This window comes from Triturus cristatus, chromosome 3_1 (assembly GCF_964204655.1).
Source record: "Triturus cristatus chromosome 3_1, aTriCri1.1, whole genome shotgun sequence".
Taxonomy (NCBI): domain Eukaryota; kingdom Metazoa; phylum Chordata; class Amphibia; order Caudata; family Salamandridae; genus Triturus; species Triturus cristatus.
In genome coordinates this window covers 145,856,369-145,868,923 of record NC_140583.1, presented here as the reverse complement: position 1 = coordinate 145,868,923, position 12,555 = coordinate 145,856,369, and the positions used below count along the sequence as shown (strand labels likewise).

Sequence of the window (12,555 nt, the reverse complement as noted above, 5' to 3'; positions counted from 1 at the left end):
CGGAGTGCTCCTCGTACAGACCCATTTCGCTCCTCAACGCGGAGCCCAAAATACTGGCTAAAGCCTTGTCTAACAGGCTACGTACAGTTATCACCAAGCTAGTGCACCCGGACCAGTCGGGTTTCATACCTCATCGCAACACTGCACTCAACCTCAGGCGAATTCATGGAGTCCTGGGGCGCTGCCCTGGAATCCAGGAGGATGCTATGGTGGTGTCTTTGGATGCAGCCATGGCGTTCGACACACTCGAGTGGGCATACCTTTTTGCGGTGCTCAAGAAACTAGGGTTCGGACCCAAGTTTCTGGGATGGGTGCGTCTATTGTACTCCGAACCACTTGCTACCGTTTCGGTAAACAACAAGACCTCTGAGGTCTTTCCGCTCAGCAGAGGCACGAGGCAGGGCTGCCCTTTGTCCCCGTTGCTATTCGCCCTATCGCTGGAGCTGCTCGCGGCCTGGATACGGCAAACTGTGACCATCCACGGCCTCAAGTGGACTGAGGGGTGGGAAGACAGGATATCGTTATATGCAGACGATATACTGCTTTATCTGGCCTCGCCTGCCCGTTCCCTCAGAGTGATTCTGGACATTTTCGCCAGTTTCGGAAGAAACTCAGGGTTCCGTATAAACTGGAGCAAATCAGTGATCTACATGCTCCACGGAGCGGCCCCCTCCCTCCCGAGAGACTGCACAATTCAGATTGCGGAAGATGGTTTCCGCTACTTGGGGATATACATAACCAATGACGTTAGGAAGCGATACGACCAAAACCTGATTCCCCCTCTGCAAAGGCTCAGGAGAGACGTGGAGGTCTGGAAGAAATTGCCCATATCCTTACTCGGGAGAGTGGCACTCTTCAAAATGATGGCTCTGCCTAGATTCTTGTATGCTCTTCAGAATTACCCAGATGCGGTGCCGCCAACGTTCTTTAGGGAGGTTGAGTCCCTACAGAGAGACTTGTTGTGGGACGGTAGAATTGCGCTAGGCAAGCTCACACTCGGCTGGTACGATGGAGGTATAGCCCTCCCTGACATTAGGAAGTATTATTGGGCAGCACCCCTGGCAGCAATAAATCAATGCCAGTATAGCAATGGAGACGACCCGGCATACGGAATGGATAGGTGGTTGCTTCCGGGGGGCGACTTCACGAGATCCTTGTATTCTAGACCAAACAAGTTCCCACTCACAGGGCCCACTAAACACGCGGTACAGGTCTGGCATGTGGCAACTAATGCCCTGGGATGGGCCAATAAACTTACACTAGCAACCCCGCTGTGGGATACGGAGCGGCTAGGAACACTGGGACGTACGAAAGGGTTTGCAAAATGGGACCTGATCGGCATCTCACACATCAGGGACCTGTGGGGGAGGGAGGGTGTGGTACCATTTGACACACTGCAACAGACGTATGAAATGGCGGCGTCAGAACGCTTTCGCTATATGCAAATCAGACATGCCCTACAGACCTCCATATGCGCCGGTACGACGCTCCCTGAGGCATCCCCACTCGAAGATAGGTTGCTAGACGGGCACCTGCCCGAAAAATGTATATCTCTCACATACAAAAAGATAATCCACCTCACCCCGGATCCCCTCGCGGCACTCAGGGAGAAGTGAGTAAGAGACGGTTTGGAGGTGGATGACGAGGAATGGCAGGAGGCACTCGCTTCCCCCAGAGAGGTGGCTATTTCTGCAAAGTTGAAATTAATACAGCTGAAGATTTTGCACAGAGTCTACATATCAGGGACCCAACTGGTTCACATGGGGAGTAATACAGATGGGCTTTGCAGAAGGGGCTGTGGAATGCAGGGCGCATTCCTACATGTGCTCTGGGAGTGCCCGGTCATACATAGGTTCTGGAAGGGTGTGTTGAGAGTAATGAGTGTGGTGTGGGGGGTGCCCTTGTTACCTGAAGCAAAGAGATGCCTTTTGAATGTGATTTGCCTATACATGGGAGGTTGTGGGTCGCGCTGGGGCAAACAGTGGCCAAGCGCAACATAGCACAACTGTGGGGGGCCGCTACACCTCCCACCTTAAAGAAATGGAAAGATGATATGGACTGGTGCATGGTTCGGGAAAAAACTGTGTATGTTGCACGGGGCAGCCCCAAAAAATGGTTATTGATTTGGACAAAGTGGAATGTTTACCGGGGGGAATTTGCGAACCTCCAGTTGTTTCTTCCCCAGAAGACCACTGTTCACTGTGAACCAGACTGTATGTTAAGTACCACCGCCTGCTATTTTGAACATTATGTACCGACGTATGTTTACACTGATGCCAGTATACCTTGTGAGGTAGCCATTCGGACCTGTATAACATGACCAGTTTCCTTATATGTTGAATAAACAGATTGATAAAAATAAAAAAAATTATAATATTTTTAATTACTAATGTTTTTGTATGTGAAAATATTTACACTACATTTTAAGAATTTTAAGTTGTTTAATATTTTAATTTAATTAGAATGGTTTGTTTAAAAATATATATATATTTTTTAATTAGTATATGAATATACATAGAAATATATATGTATTTTTTATAATTCTAAATTATTTATTAATTTTGAAATTATAATATACATTAAAATAATTAGTTTAAAATGTGTTTTTAAGCTAGGTATATGTGAATCTATATATTAATTATTATATGTGTGTATAACTTTTTTACATTTGTTATATTTGTTAAAAGATATATAAACAATGTGTTATTAATCTTATTATTTAATTCATATGGTATTTATTAATTTATTTTATATATATATTTCAAAACGATATTCAGTACAACAATATTAATTGCATAGGTATTTTTTACTGATATTTTTGTACTTACCATTATAAAGATATGATGACGATATTTTTGTCATCGATATTTTGGTTACGATATTTTTGTATTGCGATATTTAGAGGTCGATATTCTGTCAGTGAATTCAACCATTGAAACAGCCAATTATTTTGACTTTTGTACACAGATGCACATTATATTCACAGTGAAGAGCTAATGCACAGACAAATATAATTAAAACGTGGTTAGACATGCAGGCACCAATGTAGAAAGGCAGGTACCTATGCACCCAAACATACAGATGTCCATCAACATCCACACACATTAAAAGATATATACCTGAAAGGCTATCCTGGCACTTGTTTTCAGGGCTGGGGCTGATGTGCAGAAGGAGTTACAGCATAGACTAATATACACCAAGGGACCGATTCCAATGTCGGACGGACTCTGGTCCATCCGACATCTGTCAGGAGCCGTAACCAACCGACCTGCTGTCATCGGTGACGGCCCTGCAAGTACGATGCAACCGAACCCTGTTTGGTCGCACTCGTATGCTTCATAATGGGAGCATGCATTCCGAGCGGAATGCATGCTTGCATTGTGAAAAGCAGGGGTGCAGGTCATTCCTGCACCCTGTGGCCGGCACCCCAAGGTGCGCGCCACCGGGTGCAGGGATCAACAGAGGGGCACCATAGGTGCCCCCAGGCCGCCATTCGGCTGTCTCGCACCCATGGGGGCCCTACTGGGGGCCCCCAAAGACAGTTTCCGACTGCCTGTTTTGCTGGAAAGACCGGCACGAAAAGGCAGTGAAAAACTGCCATCGTACTCTCTCAGTCGTGAAGAGGCGGCCCGGGGAGTACTGAAGGGTTTCCAAATGGCGGACGGGCTCTCCGAGCCAGTCGGAAGCCATCCGAAAATCCGAGTTGGATTCCGATGGGCTCGGTCGGAAAAGAATCCGGTCGACACGTTCCGATTCGGTCGGAAGGGCTCCGACCATCGTTCGGAGCCCTTCCGTCCGAAATTGGAATCGCCCCCCAAGTGTTCAAACGTAATGTAGAATTAAGCAGCAGATAATGTACAGTGCATGGGTGCAGAGTGAGGTAAGCGGGTTTTCAAGGGTGTTCAGGGGTTCCTGGTCTGGTGTGAGTAGATCAGACAATCCTGCCTTGTGCTGTGAATATGTACCATGCTAAAATTACCTATAATGTGCTAAAAGGAGTTGACAGCCCCTCAAAGGAAGATGTCAGAGACATTTGGATGAGATGTATTTACTTTTTTATTTTCATCTCACCTTCCCCTTTTTAAGTTCTTTCCCTTACAGCTTAACATATGAAAGTTTTTGCAGAAAGATATCATTTATTGATAAATATTTAAACGTGCATTTTGTTGTGATGGATAGTATAACATGTGTCTAAGGGTCTGATTTTGATGGCGGTTGGACGACCGTCCGACCGCCATCCTTTCGGGAACAGGACCGCACAACTAGCTGTCAGCAGTCCCGCCATAGGGATTAGGATATGTATTTTGTATCGCGGCGTGTGCTGCAGGCTGCGGCACACGCCGCAGTCTGAAATAAACACATTGCACATATCCCTGCACTATGTAGCAGGCACTGTACGGCGCCTGCCACATGGTGCACAGCCCCCAGGTTCCATATTGGAGGACCGGTGGGGAAGAGGTGCCTGCTACGGGCCCCCAAGTCAATTTTCGCCTGCCTTTTCTTGGCGGGTTAACCGCCATTAATCAGCCGGCAGCAAGGGACATTGTAATTGCTATGGCGGTGCCTGAGCAAGCACTGCCACTGTTGTAGAGATTGCAGTCTCTCCGATGCACCAATGGCCTCTTACAGCCCTTCGGATGCGTGGCGGTCAGTCTCTCCACCCTTTCTCCATCCGCCCACCATCATAATGCAGTGGGCGGTCATGCAGGGCCTAATGGCATTGGGACGGTCACTGATGGCCTGGCGGTGGCGGTCACACCGCCATCATAATGAGTCCCTAAGTCACTTTCTACTGGTTTGCTCACTGAACATGAAATCTTGGCCCGAAACATTTTCATTAAGTTATGCTTACATGTCACTACAGGCTTGAAGAGTTGCATATAAAAAATATTGCAAATGGTCCTGGGTAAGGCAGGTTGCCACTACACTAATAGCACTGGTGATAGTGTATCTGATCTCATCAATGATGTCATCCATTATGTCATTTGAGACGTCATCAATGATATCTCTTGAGAGACCATCAGTTATATAATGTGAAGGAGAAACAATAAGAGTGATAGAGAGATGAAGAGAGAGCAAGGTTAAGGTTAATAGAATAAAGCCACCTAGAGGGGTGACATGTAAACTGCTATACCATACATAGAGAGACCATTAACGGACAGACAGACAGACAGACAGACAGACAGACAGACAGACAGACAGACAGACAGACAGACAGACAGACAGACAGACAGACAGACAGACAGACAGACAGACAGACAGACAGACAGATAGATAGATAGATAGATAGATAGATAGATAGATAGATAGATAGATAGATAGATAGATAGATAGATAGATAGATAGATAGATAGATAGATAGATAGATAGATAGATAGATAGATAGATAGATTCTCTGACAGGTAATGAGGTATATAGGTTCATAGATTGATAAATAGGTAATACTTCTACAGCACAGCGAGACTGCAGTGGCTACTAGTTTAAAAAACAATGGAACAGTTCCAGAATTACTTACCATAAATATATGAAATACCGACAAGCTCGAAAATTGCAATGATGACCAGAGAATACGAGGCTGCGTAAGTGTCCACAAGCTGTAGCATGTAAATTCCACCCTGAAGACAGAGAGAAGAAAATGAAATTGCAAACACTGTCATTTCAAGTTATTGACTATCAAGTGATTTCAGAGAACAATTTACACTCATTTGCATCCTTTTGGTGGAAATACTGTTCCTATTTATCTGCGCCACTTGCAATTACTTTAAAAAATGGTGCAGACTCATTGAATACACTGTACCCGCCAGGCGATAAAATAGCTCAGCAAGTTAACCGCCTGTTGCGGAGATGTCCAGCCCCATAATCACAATTCGAATGTGAAGGTGGTGAAACCTTCATGTAGAAAACAGGGAAATGTCAAAGACAACTACTCCCTGTAATTGTCCACCACTGAGGCATTTCCTTGCACAGATAATGCCAGGTAATACCTGATAAATGTGTATTTGTACAAGAGGTCATAAAAAGGGCAAGTCTGTTGTGATACAACGCACAAACTCTGATACTGCAGGTCATCCCTCAATTCGATCTCTAACATTTAATTGTAGGTGTATATTTGGTCGGATTTCGGTATTGGATCTATATGAGACTGTTAGACATGTCAGCCTGAGAAGGTCTTCCCCAGAAACGTTTTGCCTTCTCCACCCTTGTGCTGAATTCGTTTTGTTTGTCTTAGGACTCTGTGCACTCTTCCACTCCTATCCAGTGTTAAAGTGCTTGTACTTACTCCCTAAAGTATGGTAAAATTGACTTACACCTCAATGGCACATTTATTTTGCTTAGAATTCCCTAGTAAAGTGGGATACTATGCACCCAGTAGTGGTAAATTAAACTATACAAGTGAGTCTGCTGCACTTATAGTGCCACCCATTTAAGTAGCCCCTTAAACCTGTCTCAGGCCTGCCATTGCTGCCTGGATGCAGTTTTAAACTGTTAAGTCGAGTTGGCAAAAGAAATCCCTTGCCAAATCTAAAACTCCCTTTTAATTACATATAGGTCACCCCTAGGATAGGCGCTAAACAGCCTATAGGGAAGGGTGCATTGTATTTAAAAAGCAGGACATGCACTTTTTAGTTTGACATGTACTGGTATTGAAAAACTCACAAATTCGTGTTTCCCTACTGTGAGGCCTAGCCCACCATTAGGTTTGGGAGCAGGTAGAAATGATATATAAGGAATTGTAATTTAAAATCCTCTGGTAAAGTCGGATTTTAAGTCACAGTCATGAAAATGGCACTTTTAGAAAGTTGGCCTTTTCTTGTCCTATTTGGTGCCTACAGCCTGTTTCCTGGGTCATATGACTAGATATAGTGGGCCTGTTGACCTTTGTGTATTCCTTCCAGAAAACCACACAATAAATGGTGGCTGTGTGTTTGCAGGATTGGCCTTCCAACTAGGATGGGGGGGGGGGGGACAGAGATGTGCACAGCACCACCTGCACTTCAAAGGCATTGCATCAGAACACACACAAATAACTTCACACTAGTCTATTGTGCCCCCAGACATCCGGGTCCAAGGCACGCAGGCAGGAAATTCCAGATACATCTGTGGGGGAGCTCCAGAAGGAAGTTTCACTTCAGAGGTAGCGCCAGGACCCGCAGGCCCTCTCTTAAGATCACTTCTGGGCCTGCTGCAAGACTTTCAGAGGACTGTCCTGGTTCTTGTTGTCTAATGTTTACTTCAGAGGACTTCCCTGCTACCAAGAGGACTGCCCAGCTTCCTGGAGCCTGCCTTGTGCCTTCAGAGGACTGCCCTGTTGCATGAGACCTGCTTCTCTGCTTGAACCTAAGACTTCCAGAGTGACTCCAAGGCTAGTTAGCTGGCCTCCTTATCAGATCCTCAGGGACAAAAAATGCTCAAACCATCTTGAACCCGCACCTGGACCCAGCCTGAGTGAGTCCTGACCATCAAAGTAGTGCCACTTCATACCTGGACTCTTGGAAGTAGTGCTAAATGTATCCAAATAGCCGAGATCTAAAACTTGGAATTTAGAACATTTTCAGCCAGTAAGTGCTCTGAGAACTGAGATGAGACTGGTACCTACCTGCTCATCGATTTTCTCAAGGTGCATCGCCGGGAAAGTAGCTCCCACGTTACTCTTTGCAGCAGCAAATCCTGTTCAGTGGCCCCTCGCCAGACGGGTATCCGACCTCGTGGAGCCCTCGTTGGCACCAGCTTGCAGCTCCATACCGCTAAATCCTTTTGACTTCCATAAACGAGATTGAGTCTGAAGGTAAAGATTTCAGCGCAACTCCGTCCACAGGCTCCCTGGTGATGACAACACCTCCTCCTTGGACACCGATGGCTGCCTTGCATCGCTGAACTTTACCTCCTCAGACATTTCTCTTCAAAAATTCTTCTAAGTTTCAAGGTAACTGGAGACCGGGCCCAATCCACTTTGTGAATATAAGTTTAGCCTGACTGCTTTTGTGGCAAGCTACTCCAGGATTAAGTACAGGTTAATTAAATGACTTTTTGTGATTCACCCTGACAAGCATTGTTGCTTGAGAAGGATTCACACACCCCTCAACCAACATCCTAATTTCTCACATTGGTGCTCAGCCGTGGGATTCAATACTTGTGTTTATGCAGTGACATTCAGTAATTTTGTCTAACACTAAAATCCCATTCAAATGAATTGATAGCAATTCTATTTTTTTTCAATCCTCCTTACTTGCCCGTTTTTTTTTCCAAATTCACTCCCATTCCACCAGACTGTCTGTGCCTGCTACTCTACCTGCAAATATGGAGTTTGAGCTTATCAACCTGGAGAGATACACTGCACCTGAGTTCAGATGATTCTGCACGGAGAGAGGAATTCCAGCAATTACAGGCTCCAGGGAGCTGGAAATCCAGTTGCCGTCAGGGCCTTGGAGGACGCCCACCAGAGGAGGAATAAGGCTATGGAGGAGCAAGAGGGGGACCTGGCCATGTGTCCTGTGCTGCATCACATAGAAGAAGAGGACAACTCACTCTCAGGAGAGGAGCCCCTTGTCAGGGTCGGGAGCAGTGTGCCAGCCTGCAGTCTTTACGCACAGGAGCCGGAGGACAGAGGCCTGAGAGGGAGTTCAGGCTGCAACAGGCCAACTTAGAGTTGGCGGTTAGCCAAGTAGAAGGCTGATACCAAGAGAGTGGCAAAGGAGGCCTCCTGGGCCCTTGAGTAGAAGATACTAGCCATGGAAGAAAGGAGAATGAGATGAGTCTTAGAGAGCTAGACATCAGAGCCAAACAAGCAAAGTCCAATAGCAATGATGGCAGCATACATTCAGTGTCCACTGGAGAGGCTAGGGTCCATAAACCGCAAAACCTGGTGCCTAGCTATCTATGTGGTGGGGATGACATCGATACATGGTGCCTATGAGGTAGCCCTGCACATGCCTAGGGTCCAAGAGGAGGATATGGGGGCTAGTTAATGGAAATACATACCCACAGTGGGGAGGGACACCCTTCTTACACTACTGATTGGGGGCAAAATGAAGTATGCACCTCTGAACGCCACTCTTGTCTCCAAATGTGGGCTCAAACCAGAAGGGTACCACTTGAGATTGAGTTGCAACCAGAAGCTGTCAAACTAGTCTTGGGTTGCTCCGCCCAGGCACTGAGTGGCTGGGTGAGGGGCAGCAAAGTGAATGATTTTACTGGGCTGGAGAATCTAATTTTAAGAGAGCACATGATCAATATCTGTTTTACAGAGCTGTGCTAAGACCTGCTTGGTAGTAAGCCCACTGATCCCAGGAAGGTTGATAAGGGGACGGGCCACTGGGTAGGTATCAGAGTGTCCAATAAGGCATCTGGGGGGATTCCTAAAAGGGTGGTAAGGATCCCCACCGGAAGAAAGAAGAGGAAGAGAAAAATATAAACAAGGAGGTCTCTGAAGGCTTCTAACATTTTCACAGGGACATGGTACACAGCAGCAATCACAACCCTCCAAGATGAGTGTGGGCCTATCAGGGAGAACTTCTGTAAAGCACAAAGGGAGTGCCCAACCCTAGTGGGCTTTAGGTCACACTCGGGGCCCAGGCAGCAGGTAACATATCTGTAGATCACCTGATCTATTGGGTGAATTATCTTCTATATATTGAGCCTATAGTTTATGAGCCTTGGGCAACCCGTGTGTTGGTAATCCCACAGTGCTATAGAGCCTTCCTCATGGAGCTGGATCATGACTTCCCCCTGGTAGGACAACTAGGCAGGACAATACCTTTGCCAGTCTTGTCACCCACTTCCATTGGAACTGAATGGAGACAGCCTCAGATGCATTCTGTAGTCAATATCCTACCTGCTAGCAGATGATTAAACAGGGAAGGGAACCAGGAGAGCCTTTAGATCTTTTCCTGTCATTGGCTCCCCCTTTGAAAGAGTGGTTATTGATATTGTTGGGCCCTTGAATCCCTAAACTGCCTTCAGCAACAGGTTTATCCTGCTTTTGTTGGACCATGCCACTAGATTTCCAGAGGCCAGACCTCTGAGAAATGCGAATGTTCCTGCAATGGCTAGGGCCTTGATGAGGATTTTTACCAGAGTGGGGTTTCCAAGGAATGGGTGTCTGATAGGGGCACCAACCTCATGTCTGCCTACATAAAGTCCACGTGGGATGAGTGCGGGGTACCCCACAGGTTTGCCCCACACTATCACCCTCAGACAAATGGGCCTAATGAAAGATTCAACAAGACCCTTAAGCGTATGATTATGGGCTTGTCTGAGCCCATGAGGCCAAAGTGGGATATCCTCCTGCCATACCTGCTCTGTGCCTACAGGGACATACCACAGAACGGAGTTGGGTTTAGCCCATTTCAGTTCCTCTATGGTTACCTTGTTAGGGAACTTCTCAGTCTAATGAAGGAGGGGTGGAGCAAGCTCCCAGAAAGCCATCCCTTCCAGGATGTATACAGTAACATGCTGGCTCTCAGGAACCAGATGCAGAGGTTCTGGAAAAAGGCTTCTGAAAACTTAGAATATAGCCAGATTGTAATGAAACTCTGGAACAACAAGATGGCTACTCTGGTGAAGTTTAAGACTGGCTAGAAGGTGTGGGTAATAGAGCCAGTGGAACCCAGGGCCAGTCAAGACCATTTGTTAGGGCCTTATGAGGTGAAGGAGAGGAAGGGGGAGGTCTCCTACTTAGTCAACCTCAAAACCCCAAGAACGTCTTTAAGGATTCTCCATGTGAACAGTCACAAACCACACTATAAGAGGTCTGAGGTCACCATGCTCCTGATGACAGGTGATCATAGAGGACGAACGTGAGGAGAAGGATGGGTCAATGGAGGGTGTCAACCTCTCCCCTACTCTGACCTGTGAAGAGCAGAGAGACTGCCACCAGCTTCCCTCCCTGTTCTCCCTTACACCTGGGCTCACACACTTGTGTATCCAGAACACAGGTAGAGGAGACAGTATGCCTGTGAAAAGCAAGATTTGCTGGTTGTCAGGCAAGGTGAGGGCTTCCACTTAGGAAGAAGTCTCCAAAATGCTTGACGTAGGAATGATTGGGCACTTCAGTAGTCCCTTGTCCAAGCCCAATGTTGCTGGTACCCAAAGGCGACTGCCCAGAACTCAGGTTCTGTGTAGACTTTAGTGGTACCATTCAATCACTAAGACTAATGCGCACTTCATACTCCAAGCCGATAAGCTCATTGATAGAATGAGAGCTGCCAAGTTCCTAAGTACTTTTGTCACTTCAAGATACTGGCATATTGCCCTAAATGAGGGGACCAAAGAGAGGTCAACATTCCCGACCCCAAAGGGATATTTTTAATGCAGAATGATGCCCTTTGGAATAAAGAATACCCCTGTCACCTTCTAGATGTTGGTCAACAGGGTCCTGGGCAGGATGGAGTCCTTCAGTGCCACCTACCTAGATGATTTAGCTGTCTACAGTAGCAGCTGGCAGGGCTACCTGCACTACTTGCAGAAGGTACTTCAGGTCCTGCAACAGGGAAGCCTGGCTATCAAGGCCAATGGGGCAGGTAACTGTGGTGTATCTGGGGCACCTGGTGGTCAGGTGAAGGTGCAGCTGCTTCAGGCCAACATTGAAACTATCCTCTTCTGGTAGCCCCTCAAAACTCAGACAGAAGTGAGGGCCTTCCTGGGCCTCAATGGATACTACTGGAGGTTTGTCAAGGAGTATGCCACCATTGTTGCTCCCTTGACTGAGCTAACATTAAAGAAGCAGCCCCAAAAGGTAATGTGGACAGAGGTCTTCCAGAAAGCCTTTGACACCCTGAAGGAGGCAATGTGTACAGCACCTGAACACCAGGCTCCTGATTTCTCCCAGGAATTCATGGTGCAGACTTAATCTTCAAAGCATGGCATAGGGGTTGTACTGTCACAGGTAACTGAGGAGGTTCTAGACCAACCAGTAGACTTCATCAGTAGGAAGTTACTTCCTAGGTAATCAGAGGTAGAAGGCTATTGAGAGAAAGGCTTTTGCTGTGGTCTGAGCATTGAGGAAGCTGCGACCATACCTGTTTTGGAATCATTTCTGAGTTCACAAAGACTGCAGGTCCCTCAGGTGGCCCATGTAACTGAGGGGTGAGAATCCCAAACGGTTGCAGGGGTCCATCTCCCAAGATAGGTAAAGTAGGGAAGAATAATGGAAAAAGAAGTGTGCGTAAGGTGTGTATGGCAACCCTGGACCAAGTGCCCTTGATTTACAATACAAATGACATTCACATGTAAAAACAGATAAACAAAACCACTTATTCAAACTTCACGTGATGTTTATTTTACTCTTTTTTATTTATATTTTGAATATTTTTTTTTAAGATCAATAAAGGAATATTCTGTTTCTTTCTTTGTATCAAAAATGTCACATACTTTGTTAAGACACAAAAAATATACAAGGGCAAAAATGATAACACAAATACTCAATTATGAATATCACAAAAAAAACTATTGCACAAAATAATCCACAGGACTAACATGGAACAAAAGTACCAATTGATAAACACATAAACATATGACAACACCCAATTGATAATTTATAATTTATAATTTGTTGAA

General features: G+C 46.0%; 1 protein-coding gene across 2 annotated transcripts in view; it reads right to left on the bottom strand.

The window, feature by feature from the left end:
* SLC6A5 (solute carrier family 6 member 5) overlaps positions 1-12,555 on the bottom strand; it is a 284,699-nt gene that overhangs the window by 111,841 nt on the left and 160,303 nt on the right. For both annotated transcript variants that reach the window (XM_085643604.1, XM_085643605.1), the window contains exon 13: positions 5,516-5,615. In XM_085643604.1, the coding sequence (XP_085499730.1) occupies positions 5,516-5,615 (100 nt within the window). The remainder of the gene's footprint in view (positions 1-5,515; positions 5,616-12,555) is intronic.